The sequence below is a fragment of the Eurypyga helias genome, unplaced genomic scaffold, assembly GCF_000690775.1.
Source record: "Eurypyga helias isolate BGI_N326 unplaced genomic scaffold, ASM69077v1 scaffold28965, whole genome shotgun sequence".
Lineage (NCBI taxonomy): Eukaryota > Metazoa > Chordata > Aves > Eurypygiformes > Eurypygidae > Eurypyga > Eurypyga helias.
In genome coordinates, this window is record NW_010249942.1 from 587 (window position 1) to 17,426 (window position 16,840).

Here is a 16,840-nt window from a genome sequence, read left to right on the forward strand (position 1 = left end):
ACTTTCTACAGTCATATAAGCAGAAGGAATGACGTCAGTACAGACCTAGCAGTGACAGTGCTTTCCTGCTACAATAGACTTCAGAAATAAATCAGTACTGCACATTGTGTATTGCTTCATTCTTTCCCAGAGGTTTTTCATGAAAACTTTCCCCGATTCATCGGCTGAAACACTTTATCGCAGGAGAAATTCAAAGTTTGTCTTTACAATGGTTTCCCTAAAATGACAAGAGTTTCCCGTGTCACTTGCTCACTAGTTTCGCTTCAAATATTCACTCTTCAATACAAGCTGCTGCCTGAAGAATTGCTCTGGCATGCCAGCCCAGTTTCCTGTGCAGGTAGATGGATGCTGACGCGAGGGGAAGGAGGTCCGAGTGGGACACAGTGACTGGGGGGTCTTAAAAACCTGTTGCTATAAATCCTAGACAAGGAAGGAGAAAACTTGGCTTGTTTTAAACTCCTTCCCCCTTCCCTTGATATTTTAATTGGATCTTTGTAAAACAGCCTCTGAATAGTCATCCTGACCTTCTTCCACAAGTAAAAACCAAATAAATAAATCTATGTTTTTAGAAAATACAGCTCAGGAGTTAAAAACACTTAAACATATAACAACAGCCAGGATATAGATTTTATTTAAGACCTTTACTGTAGATAGCAGAGGTAGGATTTGACGATTTACTTCAATCAGTTCTCCATTTCCTTCCCTCCCTCTTTGGCCATCAGTTAAGTGGAGCTGATCTTGCTGGATGCTCCAATCCCGTTTTGGGGCCCAACGGGATAAACACAGGATAGCAGTAAAAAAACCCGGTTCAGTTGATGGGTGGTGTGCGATCCTATTTCAGTTTTGCTGATGCTGATCTTCAAAGCTTGAAGATCAATTGCTCTTATATTTATTATTTAGAATAAACTGTGAAGTAAAATATTAAGGGTATGTAATTACTAAACCCAAATGTTATTCCTTGAGACAAAGCAGTGAAAGATTATGAGGACTTTCCTGAGTCACTGAGACAACGGAAGGCAGAAGCGTTGTGCAGAACCTGTATGCTGGTGGCACTGAGGCACTTTGTTTCTCCCATGTGGGAATTATTTTCCCTCTGGAATGACTCTGTGTGTTTGAATTCAGCTAATTAGACGGTTTTGATTGGCAGCTTTCTAAGACTTTTTATCTTGCTGGCTGTTACTTAGTGGATGGACTTTGGATTTCTTAAAAACTACTACAAATCATTTTAAGTATCGGGAGATTTCCAGCCTTTCAAGTAGAAAAAGTGTACTTTCCTAAAACTGCATTTCCCATAGTGCACAAGGGCTTGGTAGGCTGGGTCAGCTGATCTGTATTGTGAAATGTTCCTTATTTCCTGTCCAGCATGCGTGGAAATGACTCGTGTGTACGAATTTCTCCTCTTTCTTTTGTCAGCTGATTTAAAGACTTTGGACCAGAATTGTGATTTAGAGCAATGGCAGGACACTGAGCTGATTAACTACCTCGGCGTCTGGAGAACGGCTTCATCTGGGGGGGAAAGAGCTGTCAGGAAGTAACATACCGCAGTCTGCTCTCTTAGATTCATGGGAAAAGGTAGAGAGAATTTTGATCTTTACCTTTTGTACCAGGCTTTTATCTTTAGGTTATTTTTTTCTGAGGTACTGATTTTGCTGTGCGTTACTTGAGTCATCAGATTTTGTGGTGAGGTGCTTATGTCCTAGCTGCTAATGGGTAACTCTTAAGTCATCGTCATTTTTTAAAGCTGTTTTGTTTTGTTCTGCTTGTTTGTTTTCAACAGAGGCTAAGAGGACGCTTTTAAAAGAAAACGTTTTTTCAGACTTAAGCTGAGGAATTGTCAAGAACAGGCAAAATGTCTCCTGAATCGAAAAAACTTTTCAACATAATTATTTTGGGAGTGTCATTTATGTTTATATTCACTGCTTTCCAGACGTGTGGAAATATTGCGGTAGGCATGAATTCCCAAACTTGCCACGTTTCTGTTCCCATTTTTCATCCTTCCTTGTCTTCCCTGTGTTCTAACATATCTGCCCGGCATGTTTTAATGGGCAAGACACCACGACATTCTGTCTTCTTCCTTTTAGTGTTAACTAGATAAGGTTGATTAGCTGGGTAATTAAGCAGTTTGTTTCTTTAAGGGAGTATAGCTACATATGTAAGTGTGCCTGATTGCTTAGAAAGTAGAAAATGAATGAATCCTCTCAAATATTTGAACTTTAACATAGTGTCTGTTCTGCCACTTGCAGCATTTAAAAATTCCATGCACTGCCCACATTTCTGACTATTCTGTATAGTCCCATTCAAAATACTTGCCTGAGTTATTATTATTAACCACGCTGCTAGAGTGTTTTTCCTAATCTAGCACATTTTTCTGTTCTAACAAACTAGACGTGGAGGGGGAGTGCGAGGATAACATCTGACGACTCGTCAGACTTCCACAATTGCTAGAGCTGCCAAGTCACCTTCCATCTGAATAAGTAATTTACCTCTTTAGTACCGTCTATCTCTGTGTGCTGGAGCAAAATTGGGCATAACATAATCCAAATTTACTATTAAAGGCAGATTGTACTCTCACTACCTGGATTTTCAGAATCCTGCTACTTAGCCCAGATCCTCTAACTTACCGAGCTGTTGGTACTGCTTTCAGTGTGCCTGGAGGACAGTTACATTTCAGCGTAACTCTTGAGCCCGCTTAAGAATCTTACAGCTGCTCTTTTCTTGCATGCAAGAAGGATCCCTGCCGGCTTCAGACACAGGCATGTCCTTCACTGCGCTGCAGAAATACCCACTCAGTACAGCTTCGTAAAAATCACAGTGCGGCGCCATACCGTGCATGAGCACGTTAAGTACAGCCCAGTGGTCTTAGAAGTTCTGCAGCGAATTCACAGCGCCTCGCCCGGTGATCATGCAATTTGTTGTCATTAAAGTCATTACAAGTGACTTTCAATCAGCCTGCTGATAATACATGGTCTCATGATCACTCAAGCTGATTCAAGGGGAAAAAAAGGAACAGGGATACAACAGGAAATAAAAAAGAACGGAAACTCTTACTGGAAGGTCACAGTTAGGTCAAATTAAGAGTATTTTGAAACTTCTCCTTTTCCCCCCACTTTTTAAATTAAGACAGTCATGCACATCTGCCTGAGAGAGGTGATTTGTGCAATATTTTAAAGTTTCTGATGAAAGCATGATACGATCCTAAAGTAGTAGTTATTGCTTCAGGCGTAGATGCTTCACCGCTAAATATCTGCTTCACCTTCATTCTGGGGGTGTTGCGAGTTGTAATTAAAACTTTGAGTAGTTTGTATAGTCTGTTAATGTTTAATTCTGACGTTTAATACTGACTTCAGACTGATGCAAGGGTTCTCAAACTACACGATGGGTTCTGACGCATCACGTACGATTTTCTCTTCGCAGCAAACCGTTATCACAAATTTAAACAACACGGATTTTCATGGCAGCGGCTACACAAGGTAATTTACAGAGATGGTGTTATTAGTGTGCTCCTTGCAGGGCGAAGCCAGCTACAGTTCCATCTGGTCGAGATACGCTCTCAAGAGATTGTAGTGTTCTGCTGAATAACGTACTTAGAGCAGTTTAAAACATGGGTTTGTCACATCCACTCTGGGTTGTTTCCGGTTGAACTACATACCTGTTTGCATGGGGTGGGTTTTTTTTTGTAGGGAGACAAACCACCATGCAGTCATCACATTCTCAGCGTTTTATTTTAGGAGATAAAGAATGTGGGAGTTGTAAAGTAAACAAAACTGTTTACTAAGGCCTTGGTTGTTTGCCCTTGTACGGCTCTGTGTGTTTGAGTAGGATCGGTGGTGTGGATCAACTTCCGGGAAGTAGTGCAATGTAACTGTGAAAGGAGCAGTCGGAAAGATGGGAAGCAAAGCCATGAAAAGCCTTTCGGTTTGATTATTGCACTGGCATAGCCGAACTCTCCAAGCAGGGGTGGCGACCCTTTGTACACCAAGTTAAGCATACCGGCAAATCTGGTCGCTGCTTTGAGGGGTTTGCTGTCTTAATTTAAACTAAAAATGCCCTGGCACAGAATATATCTATAAAATTTCTGTGGTGCATTTGGTAGCAAATGAAAACCTCACTGATGGATGAGGCTCTGGAACATTCTCCTGTGGAGGTACTGGGCACAGAATACAGTAACTATTGTTAAGGCACAGTGTGACAAATGTGTTGCTGTAAATTACCAAACGTGCTTGCCTGCAGCAGCCTGGGACTCCTCAGCGATCCAGGAAGCACTGTACACTCTTGCGTTCCCACATGGAGTGCAGTGGCTGAAGGTAGCAGAAGAAAGGCAGGAAATGTTTGACTATGAAAGTTATGCAGTTACTTATGTACGTCCTTAACTTCATATGTTGGAACCCGCTAAACCCTTCTAAATCAGTTGCGCTTGTACCCTGTATTTTAAGTACTTAATGATCTTTGTTGTTTATTTATGTAGCATGTCCATTATTTATGGAGTATTCTCTGCATCAAATCTTATATCACCTTCAGTGGTTGCAATAGTAGGACCTCAACTCTCTATGGTTGTTAGTGGCGTATTTTATAGGTAAGTTTTAATTTTGATTTTTCTTCTGCTTCCTTTAAAATCTTTCTTTTTTATTTTTTCCCACACCTATGGCAGCCTTGCCGTACATGTAATTGTACTGGCTAACGCAGGCATCTTGCAGGGATACTGTCTGTATCAGTAGATGAGCAGTGCTTCAGCCTAAAGGAAACAAAGTGTAATTTTTCCACAGCATTTCCCGACTTCGCTGACTGTGGAGTTCAGGTTGTGGGCTCAGATTAATGACTAGATCTAAAAAAATTTCTACCTGCTTAGTGAAGTAAAAACATGACCTTTCTTTCACGTGTGAACTAAACCATTTTCCAGTGTCACTTAGGAGACAGTAGCTGATTTAGAAGCAGCTAAGTGAGATGCCTGGTTGTTGAAGAGCTTTGTCCACTTGTATATTCAGTAAACTGATCTGCTCTATTCTAGCATATACATTGCAGTTTTTATCCAACCTGCTACATGGGCTTTCTACACTGCATCTGTTTTTATTGGCATTGCAGCTGCTGGTAAGTGTTGTTCTTCCCCTGCTTACTATGCCTTGGTACGTTTGAACGTGCCTCTAAAATACTTTCATTTTCTGAGCAATATATTCTGCATCTTTCAGTACTCTGGACGGCACAGGGAAATTGCTTGACTGTAAATTCTGATGAAAACACCATTGGAAGGAACAGCGGGGTATTTTGGGCCCTCTTACAGTCCAGGTAAGCTTTATTTTTAACCTTTGGTTTTGGTTGTGTACACATTCTACTTTTTTTTTTTCTGATAATTGGGAAACTGCATCAAAAATATTCCACGGGTATCTTGTGGTCAGAGAAATGGGAGGGAGGGCAGGCTAGGAGCAACATTTCTATTGCTATTGTGCATTTTAGGACAATGAACGAAAGTTACCTATTGCAAGCCTCTGCTCCCCACAGGCTAAAAAGATGTATTTCTGTTAAGGGAGCATTTAGCATGTGTAACAGAAATCTCGTTGATTGTGCTGGGCTGTGCTCATTTATGTCAGGATCCTGAGTTCACTAATAAGCCCTAATGGCTTATTAGGACAACCTCACCTGGCACCTCCACCACACCCTTCCCATTTGCCCATAGCCCCAGGAGCCCCATTTAAACTCAGCCCTGGGCCTTTAGTTCCCTTGGAGCTGTCTTGGAGGAAGGCTGGCCTCCAGCTCAGTCATGGCTATGCCTGTCTCTTGGTGGTCTAGACTGACTTCCCATCTTGGCTTTGCTCTGCTTTGTCACTGTGCAGCTGTGTGGCAACCCCTGACCTGACTCTGGCCTGTGGACTGACTTCCTTGATTGATTGACCTGCCTTGTCAGTGCAAACTTGTACAATGGTCTGGACTCTTGCTTTGCTCTGCCTACAGCCCTTGGGTCTGCCCTGCCTGCCTTGCTCAAGTTCTGCAGGCCTGGGCTCTAGCTGATGAGGTGCCTTCTCTGCTGGATGTGTTAACCCGCTTGGCTCGTAGCCCCCCCTTTCCTGAGGGAGCAGCTGGGCCTTGCTGCTCACTGACAAGTTGAAGGTACTCAAGTTGGACATGGTAGTCAGAAAAGAGATCTTGTTATTGATATTTTTCTGTCGTTAAGCTTTCCATGCTGCATCAACCAAAAAAACCAACAAAGGATTTATGTCTCTTGGGAGAGTGTAATGTAATTAGGGTATAGGGAAAAAAGAACCAAAATGTGCAAGAAGCTGGAGCTGTTGGCTTGAAGGGAGACTAAAAAGGCTGGGACTCTTTCCTTTGGAGAAAAAGCATCTGAGGAGGTTTAAACGGATGGGTTACTAAACACGAAGGCAGCAGCTGAGCTGAATGTCGAACTGTTGCTCCCCGAATGCTGCTGTACTAGAACTCGGGTCACTTGGTGAGACTAGAGGAGGTTTGAAACAGGGAAGGTGTTGCTTCACGCGGTGGGCAATTAAACGGTTGGAGCTCGCTGCCACAGCAGGGTGTAGAGTTGGATGGTGTCAGCAAGATCAAAAAGGGATCAGATGGGTTCATTGGTAACAGGTCCACAAGTGGTTCCTGAAGAGATATCTTTTGCCACCCCTAGTGTGACAAGTCTGGATATTGGGGGATAACGAGGGGAATGAGTTGCAGCAAGTGTTTAGGCTGGTGAGCCTGTGCTAGGTGGCATTGCTGATGCTGCTGTGCGTTGGAAACAGTGACATATGTCTTGTGTTCCTTAAGCTTCAAGAACTAACATACCAGTGTGTTATCAGTGCAGCAGTTTCCCTAAATCCAACTAACTGTGTGTGTTTCAGTGAGGGAGTTGACTCTGAGGCTGTTTTGAATTGCTATTCTTTCACAGTTACTGTATTTCAGGAAACTGTGAGTAGGAACAGTTTCCCTTGAGCTGTTAACAACTAAGTTAGCATTGCTGGGGCAGTACTTCAGACAAGACACAAGACTCCTCTAAGGAAGTATTACAGTCATCTCCATAAACCTATCAGGTTTCTAATCTCTCTCCCAAAATGAGAGGCAGGCAACTGAGACGCAGATTTCCTCATTTTTGCTACCACCTCATGCCTTGGTTGCTGAGTATGACTAGCCAGCACAGTGGAGAAGAAGCCTTTGCTCTGCTGAAGTATCATACAGCGTAAGCAGTTTGCATAGAGAGTGGCTTGTATCTTCATTTCTTCATAATTGCACGGTACTCTTTTTTTGCCTAGAATAGTATTACCATGATGCTACAACCCAAATCTTACCCCAGAAGCTGCTGTTCACCTTTGTTGTCTTTTTTTGTTTACAGCTTGTTTTTTGGAAACCTGTATATATACTTCACTTGGCAAGGAAAAACCCGCATATCAGGTGAGTATCGCTTGTTTATATGGCAGGCCCTCCTTTCAAAGGTGGTAGTGTGAACAAACAGATGAAATAGTGAACCTGAAAGTGGCAAGAAACTTACACAATAGCAGGCAATTATTTCCAATTTACTGTTAGACTATTTTTTGGAGCATGTTTTTGATACAGTGTTCTGTGGGACTCATGGCCCTTGTGATGGGTATGTTTTCCTGCATGATGTGCACTTTGAGTACCTTCTTTTAGGATTATTGTCTATGAAATTCTTCAGAATGGTAGTTTAGAATAAGGTTTTCCACAGTAGCTACTCCGGGATCTTTCCCTGTGCAGACACACAAAAATACACGTATGTTGAGGAAAGGTATTCTGGAATGGCTGTATGTTTAATATACATGCTATCCCGTTCCAAAGCAAGTTCCTGGTGTAGACTGTCCTCCTAAATCAGTTTGGAGACTGATTACCCTACGAAGTAAAGGAAGAGCATCCCAGTTCACTTCATGGCTGCACTAAGCATTGTGCTGGCAGAATGTGGCGCAGCGAGACAGGTGGAGATGTGCGGCTGCTGCTTTAACTGGCAGGGTGTGAGAAGAACTCAGCCTTCCTTTCTTGGCATAGTTTATGAAGACTAACTTCCTGATGGGATTGGAATTAATACTATAGTTTTGTTTTTTTCATTTGACATCATGCTAGACCGGTAAAGAGCAGAGAACAGTGGACTTATGAATATTCTTAAGCGGGATACTGGCTGACACTTGGTGTTTTTAAAGCAGAGATTTCTGGCAACTCTTTAAGTAAGCAAGGTAAGGTAGGTTGGGGTGTCAACTAAGAAAACTGCAATGGTGAAAATAGAGCGAAATCTAAGATTTTAATTATGAAAAGCGAGCATTGCTGCAAAACCAACATTTTGTAAACAAATAGGGTTGATTGTCTTGTAATGACTGTCAAAATTTTCCTTGTTGTAGTTTCAAAGTAAAATATCTACTGGAGTGGTCAACTCTTTTAACATTTGGAGGATGAGGATGCTGCTGATCTAATCAGTCAGGAGTAAGATGCTGACTTTTAAATGATAATTATCAGGCTTCAGAAGTACTGCCCCGTTGAGACGAGTAGTCCGCTTCATGCTTACGTTAGGTCTGTCTTTTGGAGTTCTCCATGGACCCAGGCTTGGTGGCGCAGCACAGGTTACTTCCTAAAGGTTGTTTTCCACATTCCCTCACCTGTAACACAAAGGTTTTAATGTTATTGAGAGATGCTTTGAACCTGGTGGGCCTGAAATAGAGCATTCTAAATTCCATTGCTCTTGCTAACCACAGAGTAGAGCAATTAACTGTAAGGGATGCCTGCTCTTACGTTTTCCTCCATCTTTAGATGTCTTGGGCCTCCTCTTTATTAAAAAAATACTGAAAAATTAAACACCATTTAAAAATCAATTCCTCCTGCCTTTTACTACCTATATAACAACATTATAGGCGTTTCAAGGGGAAGCACATGTTCCTTTTGATCCGTGATCATGCACAGGTTATGTTTAATTGATGTAGAATAATTCCACATTTACCTTTACTTAAAGGGGAGTTAAATACAAGCATAGACAATATCTTCAGGAACATACACTAGTTCAGTCATAACTAATAGCTGGGTTTTTTTGCCTTTTTTCACATGCTTAATATTTGTAAATGGGAGTGGCTTCCATGATACAGAATTTCCCGTGCCAAACAAGTTGGTTGGTGCGGCAGAACTGGTGCACAGGGCAGCAATTACCTTCCTCCACCTGCACGCTGTGTGCTGTCGGTTCCTGAGGTCTCAGTGATTTTAAGGCCTTTGTGTTTTGCAAGCCTACCAGTTTACAGCACTAATATTTCTGATGCTGGTAAAGAGCTGTTACAGAAGTTTGAAGGGTTTTGTGGTAGTTTGTCCACTCTGAATTACAGAAGTCTTGAAAGATGTAGTTTATTCTGTTAATTGGTTTTGCATTTCCTTTGTTAATTGGCTCCTCCTTGGTCAGCCTTTGCATGGCAGAAAATGCAAGTGACACTCTAACATGCCAATATTTTATTGGCATCATAAAACTGAGACAGGAATTTGCCAGGAGCTGCCAGTGCCTTTTGCTCCACGTGAAAGGTAAGTTAGAAAATTGGTATGCCTTTTAATCTAGTATGGCTGTACTAGTTCTTTGAAGGCAGTTGAATTGGTTTGAATTGCTTTTGCACATCTGGTTGACTCCTGTTTGTTTTTCCACAGAGGGTGATCGCAGAACTGTCTTCATTGCTCTGACTGTTATCAGTCTTGTGGGCACGGTTCTGTTCTTTCTGATCAGGAAGCAAGAGGACACAAAAGCTCCAGGGGAGGAAGATTCTGCTAATGAAATCCTGGGGGACAGCTCGTAAGTGCTTTTATGGCAATAACGTTGTCACATACGCTCATTTGTGCTCCTACTCCTCAGTGGAACGTCGTGCGTTCACTTTCCCTTCTGTGTGGAAACATGAACCTTATGAGCAACCTGTGGAATGAACCGATCTAATAGAAAAGTGTCTGTACCTTAACAAGTGAGAATTAATGTTCTTTATGTGAGAGATTCTCAAGGGTGGAGTGCAGTAGTGCACATTAAGTTCTCCCATTAATACATAAGTGCCTTTGGAAAGATACCACTCACCTCTTTTCTCCACTGGTTATTATTAAAGATGCATCTTCCCTTCATAGTCTGTCTTGCCCTCATCAGGATGGAACAAGCAGAAATTACTCCATTGTTTTCTAGGTTATCTTTTACATACTGAAACAGGATTTTCATATCTTCTTTAAATATTTAGATGCCACCCTGATAAATACATTAAAGTGCATAGGTATGCAGACAGATTTTCAGTTTTGCCTGAGGCATCAGTTTAAATATTTTTGCTTTCTTTAAAGAACAGTAAAAATGCTAGAAAAACATCAGTAAGTCTGCCAGTGAGAAAAGGTTCAAAGCTAAAAATGCTCAGAAGAAAGACTCTGTTATCATGTCAGTTTTTGAACAGCATTTACTAGCCCAGAAAGCAAATAAATTATGTAGCTAGTAGTTTGGGTTCTAAGAATTTTTAGTAATAGGTCAGTATATTCCAGTATCTAATACTGGGCTAGAATACGCACAGAACAGTTGAACAGCTACGCTGCCTTCCAGCGCAGCAGTACAGCGGGGTTATTCCTTTTCCTTTGTGACCAAGTCGTTTGTTTACTCAGGTCTGCACAAAACAAAGTGACGAGAGCGGTGGCTGCCTTCAGTGAGTACCCTCTGACGCAAGGGTTGTGTCAAAAAGCTCCAACACACCCTTCCCATCCGCGGTGGTTCTGCCGGTAACGTGATCACCTACAAATTACTTTGAAGATTCAGTTTTTCCGCTTTGAATGTAGACCTTCAGGGATGGCCTGCTTGGAAAAATGACTGCCATGGCAGTGGTTTTCAGACCAGAGGTGACAGGTCACACAGGCCTGATGATTGTTGATCGTGATAGGAATTCAGTTGCTTGTGTGAATATTTGTGATTTTTGAGCCTAGGCAAAATGGGGTTGGAAAATCTTGGGAACCCCTGAACTAATGTGGTCGATCGCTGTTGGTGTGCGATGGGTGTGAGCTGGCTGCCTGCACTTCGAGAGTGCTCCTTTCAGGTCACCGTGTCATGTAACCAGAGCTTGACGGCAAGCAAAGAATGTGAGGTGGACTTCAGTTACCTGCTAGTGTAGTCCGGAGGTACTTCCTTGGTGTAGTTTCAGAGCCAAGCTATTTCACAATGCCTTCCTCCTGGAGGTGAGCTCCAGAACAGGTCACCCACCGCCTGGGAAAGCTAGTGTATGAAAGTCTAAAAAACCCCAAACAAACCCACAACCCAGCACCACCCCCCAAAAAACCCTAATTTAACAAGGTAAAGAAGTTACCTGTTGTTTTGTCACAAATTAAACCACTTAAAACCAACAGTTTTGACCTGCAGCATCTGCAGTTTCCACTGAAGTTTGATGTGCTTTGCCTGTGGCTGTTGAGTTTGTTTGGAGAATGTGGTACCCTCCACTGAGAATTTACTTACACTTTTAGGAGGCAATCACGATGAACTGAGAGAGACTACAAAAACACAATGAGCAGGAAATTGTCTCATAATTGAAAACGATGTGCCCCCTCTTTAATATTTCCCCCTTGCATTTTTTATGAAAAAAGGATTTTGGATGACATAATTTCTTTTAAAGGGCAGGTCAGGGTTGGCTTGTTTAGCATCTCTTTATTAAAGCCATAGTCTGCATAATTTTAACCTCGTTTTGCTTCGAGCAAGAGTGAAAGAAAGCGTAGATGCTCTGAATAGTGTTATCAGAAGTTACATTAATTCTCATTATTATGTCTTTACAGAGAAATGTATAAAGCTGAGCTTCACCAAAGAGATGATGCTTCTCAGTGTTACGACAGCCTACACAGGTAGGAAGCAAGCAGAGTGTATAATCGTGTAGCAGTGTCAGGGCACTGTTTGGGATTTTAATCCCAGAACAAGATCCCAATTCCGTATCCCTGCAAGCGTTACTTGGATATTACAATTACCTTTGAATGAGTTACTTATGACATCTCTGTGTTCTGTAAAGTGCTGCGGTATGGGAGGAGGCACGCACCTACACCTGCAAATACTGACAGATGTAGTAACGCTTCGTTTGGTACAGATCTGGGTCACCCAAATTGAGGCTTAATTTCCTTGAATTCCTCTTAGACGTTTAGTGCAATGTGAAGCAGGATAGCAAGGGGAGGGAGTGAGTCGGGTTTTGCCTGAGTAATCTGAAAGTTGGGTTTAGGGGTGCAGAAAGAAGATGAGTCTAGCTTGGAAAAACTAGCTGCTGCCATCTGGTGGCTCCTGGTCAATGTTGCTGCTTCATGTCGGGAAACGGCAAAGCTTTTATTTCCAAAACTGGCGGTCAGATTGCTATGACTGCTCAGAGGCGACGTGTTCATACCCTGTTAGGTGGCCTGCTGCGTGTAGACCAGGACATGGTGTACCATATTTTTCCAGCAGAAAAAGTCAAAGGAGGTAAATTAGCAACAGTTCTGGTTTTGAACTTTTTCTTCTTTGCTTAGGCAGAACAATTTGCATTGTTTTAAATATACAAAGCAGAAATATAAACTCTCTGTAGAGGTTGTGTGAACAGACGCAGTACGGAGCCCAGGTGCATGTGGCACTAATTAGTGACAGTGTGTTTTCTAATACAGTATTTGTAAACTGGCAGAGGAGAATATCGTAATTACAGAGTTTAAAATTCCCTAGTTGCCTCTATTACACACACCTAAATACACGTATTGGGAAGGTACTTTAGGGAAAAACAGCCTTTAGACATAAAGAATCATAATAGTTCAATTTCTATCAATTTTGTTTGTTTTCTTTCAAAGGTTTGGAATTAACGTTCTTTTCTGGAGTATATGGAACATGTATAGGTGCTGTGAATAGGTTTGGCAGTGAAGAGAAAAGCCTTATTGGTCTCTCTGGTATTTTTATTGGTGTTGGAGAAATTTTAGGTAAGTGTAAATTTACTGCCTTACAGACAAAAAGGGTTAAGATGATGTAGTTGCTCGAGACATTATTCTGTTTTTAACTGAATAGTGTCTTTCAAGCTTCCAGCAATGATTATGTAAATGAAATATTAGCAATACAATTGTCAACATGGTTCCTTATTGCAGTGAATTATATCTCATACCATGTAAAGTGAACATGGACTAAGATGTGAAATACAGCTGACTGAATCCCCAGATTTTGTATTCATTTTGGGTTAGTTTAGAGAAATAAACAAGGCTTAGAGTGAGAGAAACACTAGGCTGTCATGTTATTAGGGAATTGTCATCATTTTGATATTCTGTTATTTAAATAGTATTCTGTTTACATTTTTATTATTTCTTAAGTGATAAGAATTTAAATTGATTTTTAAAAGCATTGTACGCAAGATTTCCCTCTTTAAAGAAGTTAGCTTGTGTTAAATGAGATCTGATATTTGAATAAAATTGAATGCAGGTAATGTTCATTAAGTCATGATGAATTTACTTGCTTAAACTCAAGTACTGCAGCGTTAAAAACAACCAACCAACCAAAAGCACAACAAACCCAAACGCTCTTTGTCCCCTAGCAGCTTGGATCCATAGGGAGAGGCATGATTTTGCAATCAAAGAGTTAAGCACGAGGCCATCCACTTTCCCGTAGTACTGTTGCAATGCTGGAGGAAACTGGCTGTTGGGAAAACCCTTGCAACAGTTTCCCTGTCTTCAGTGGCGGTCATCTGAGAAACCTCCTGCCTGCATCTCCCCGACACCTCTAGCACCCCAAAGGTTATGTCATCTTGCAAATGGGGCAGAGCTGACAGACTCCTCGGGACTGTATCCATGTTACTCAATGTTTCAGTTTCCCAGTATGGGGAAGTTTATGATCTCAGTATTTTAAGTTTGCTTCTGTTCTGTATACCTTGAGTTCTAATTTAATTATCCAATCTTTCCCACTCGTACAGGTGGAGGAATCTTTGGTTTACTGAGCAAGAAAAATCGCTTTGGCAGGAACCCTGTTGTGCTGCTAGGCATCGTTGTGCATTTCATAGCCTTTTATTTAATTTTTTTCAACATGCCAAATGATGCCCCTATTGCTCCTATGGAAGGAACAGATGATGTTGCTTATATGGTCCCAAGGTGTGTAACCTTTATCCTTTGGCTGTTATAACTCAGGATGTACATAAGCAGCTTGTTTCTCCGACAGAAAATTGCTTGAAGCTGGTTTTCTGTGTAGTGACTCACTCCACAGGAAAAAGATTTCTGGAATTCTGTTCTTATTCAAAGTAGATATTCTACCGGTGTGCACCAAATTTAGGAACTTAAGTGGCATAAGAAGAAGCAGCATGAAGATGTTTGGTAGCAGTTCTGTCACTCGAGAGCTGACGTTGCTGACGTCTGGTACAATAGTGAGACCAGCAACTGTCGAACTAGGTGTCGGGAATTCAGTTTTTGATAAACCAGTGCTGGGCTGGGGCTTACTGCAGCACGGAGCACCAGCCTGGCACTGCTGCACTGGTTTCCAGCATCTTTGAATGCTCACTGTCAATCTGTTTGGTCCAACTGAAGCCTTGCCGTGCCTGTCTCACACCACGCAGCGTTAGGGGAAGACTAGAGGGAGCTTTCTTACCTCATCATTGCAACCTTCTTTGGAGTGTATCTTTGCCAATTTGTGTGAAAACAAAGTGGTGTCAGTCTGTGCAGACGTGGCTGCTAACCTGCCATTAGAAGCATTTGTGCCTGTGCAGGTGACTGATCTTTAACTGGAGTGTTTTTCTGTGATGTGAGCTTGGTATTTCTCTAATACACCTACAGTTTTGATGAACTCACTGTGTGTCAGCTTTTGATCACTGCCTTGCGGGCTTTGTGACTCCAAGCACCAAAATGAGTTCTCTTAGCGGTTCTCATTCAGTGTAGAATCGACTGCGGGTAACGATGACACGGGTGTGAGCATCCAAGATATTAAAATGTGATGAAACTATTCTTTTTGCCAAGCATTCCCAGCAAAAAGTGAAAGTTTCGTAATTTTCTTCCATTCTCAGTTTCCAAATAAGTCTGCCCAAAATAGTTTATGGATGTATAACCTGTTTGAACGAATGGCTTTTAAATTGGATTCACTCTCTCCTTCAGCAAAGAGGTGGCCATATTCTGCAGCTTTCTGTTGGGCCTGGGAGACAGCTGCTTTAACACCCAGCTCCTCAGTGTCTTAGGATTCCTGTACTCAGAAGACAGTGCTCCTGCCTTTGCCATCTTCAAGTTTGTTCAGGTATTACATGACACAGCCTTTTCAAAGTGTGACTGATGGAATGTTACTGAAATACTGGGCTTGGTTTTTTGATGAGCTGAGAAAAATGATGTTTGTGCAAAGGATTTCAGCCTGGTGTGTTATCTTTCACAGGGGAGAGAAACGTTTTTAGGTGGGAGTGGCTTGATTGTATAGCTTTGTGCGGTTATATAATTGAACTATGATTGCTTACAGGTTTTGAGGGAAGTGAGGAGTGCTGGAAACTGTAAAGTCAAAACGCTGTACAGTTATCTGGACTTGGATTTTATTTAAATAATCATTTACTGAATTGATTTCCTCTGTCTTTGACAGAGGAGGGTGAGATAAGAAGGAAACACGTTGTGTGAATAGTAGCTAAGAGTTTGTGGATGTTGTACCATATCACTGGGAGTTATCAGATGGATATGCAGACAAAAGAAGAGCAGTGTTGTTTACCTGTCCTTAAGGTGTCAGAATGCCAAAATAAATGCATCTGTGCTAGACGGAGGCTTGATGGGAAAGTCTTCATCCCATATGAATACAACTGGTGTGTTTTGGATAGATCACTCAGTCATTCTTCTTGTTTGGTACTGTCAGGTCTGTGTTGATCAGAGGCATTGGTAGGAAAACAGGGGTGCAAAGCATCAAAACTGTTCATGCATAGTTGCACCTATAGCAAGCTAGTGCTGGTCAGAGTGTTTAGTTTAAAAGATGACCACTGCTTGCTTCAAAAAGATATTTTTTCCCATGTGCACAGCTCCATTTTTATACCATTCTCAGCGATGTGTAAGAATTTGAGATAGACATGGAATGTAAAGAGTCTATATGAGCTCTAATGAAAATGTTATCCTCAAGCAAGAGAGCCTGCAAGTAAGCAGGATTGCTTGTCAAAGCCTCTAGCTGTTTTGATACAGAATAGTTGGTGATGGTGTAAAACTGGAAATCGTGTTCTGGAGTTTCTCTAGAAATGACATGGCTTTAAGACAGACTTTCACACCGGGGAACTGCACTTGCGATGCTACAAACGCTTCGTGTTTGGTGCTAGTTTTCTACAGTGAACACTAAATAACAAGTGAAACTGAAATCTGTTGTGTATCAGGTCAAGATGTATGTTGAGATATAATGAAGTTATAAAATGTGTCTTCTATGGAAGCATACTGACAGTTGCGTATTAAACTCTGTAGGTCAGTTTGATAATCCTTATATAGGAATCCTAGCCTGGACATCCCCACCGATGATAATTTTACATTATGTTTGTGTTTTTGTTTTCCCCTCAGTCCATCTGTGCTGCAGTTGCATATTTCTACAGCAACTACTTCCTCCTGCAGTGGCAACTCCTGATCATGGTGGTTGTGGGCTTCTTTGGAACAATTACCTTCTTCACAGTGGAGTGGGGAGCAGCAGCAGCTCTTGTTGCCCGTGGCTCGGACTACAGCAGCATTTGACGTAGATACCGTGCCTAGAGCACCGTACGGACAAACACAGGCACGTTTATTGGGAGGTGATGGGAGAAGGTGAAAAGATCAAGCTGCTGCAGAGGTGAAGCTGGAGGGAAGCTACTGTAAAATCACCATCAGTTGAGCTGAAGGTGAAACGTAGGAGGGGAAAAAAAAAAAGCCAGATTTGAAAGGCTTTTTGCCTTGCTTTAATCAGCTGAGCATGGTATGCATGTTCATAAAA

The 16,840-nt window shown here is 41.8% G+C and overlaps 1 protein-coding gene across 3 annotated transcripts; it reads left to right on the forward strand.

Annotated features, from left to right (window-relative positions):
- The first annotated feature begins 1,816 nt into the window (after positions 1–1,816).
- MFSD11 (major facilitator superfamily domain containing 11) lies at positions 1,817–16,605 on the forward strand. 3 transcript variants are annotated; one of them, XM_010151549.1, is made up of 13 exons: positions 1,817–1,945; positions 3,415–3,470; positions 4,466–4,573; positions 5,006–5,085; positions 5,184–5,280; positions 7,328–7,386; positions 9,616–9,757; positions 10,588–10,628; positions 11,740–11,805; positions 12,760–12,885; positions 13,863–14,037; positions 15,028–15,163; positions 16,438–16,605. In XM_010151549.1, exons 1-13 carry the CDS (start codon positions 1,850–1,852, stop codon positions 16,603–16,605), a joined length of 1,350 nt encoding a protein of 449 aa, XP_010149851.1. In that variant the 5' UTR covers positions 1,817–1,849. The 3 variants fall into 3 exon arrangements, with proteins under 3 accessions (XP_010149851.1, XP_010149848.1, XP_010149850.1); XM_010151546.1 differs by having other exon boundaries at positions 1,850–1,945; positions 9,616–9,740; positions 10,568–10,628; XM_010151548.1 differs by lacking the exons at positions 5,184–5,280; positions 7,328–7,386 and having other exon boundaries at positions 1,850–1,945; positions 9,616–9,740; positions 10,568–10,628.
- The last annotated feature ends 235 nt before the right edge of the window (positions 16,606–16,840 follow it).

What these genes read in the sequence shown, in the direction of transcription:
- MFSD11 (XM_010151546.1), top strand. Translation starts at nt 1,850, where the DNA reads ATGTCTCCTGAATCGAAAAAACTTTTCAACATAATTATTTTGGGAGTG. An exon ending in TATTGGCATTGCAGCTGCTG is followed by an intron (nt 5,086 to 5,183) that starts GTAAGTGTTGTT and finishes TGCATCTTTCAG; the next exon opens with TACTCTGGACGGCACAGGGA. An exon ending in AGGAAAAACCCGCATATCAG is followed by an intron (nt 7,387 to 9,615) that starts GTGAGTATCGCT and finishes GTTTTTCCACAG; the next exon opens with AGGGTGATCGCAGAACTGTC.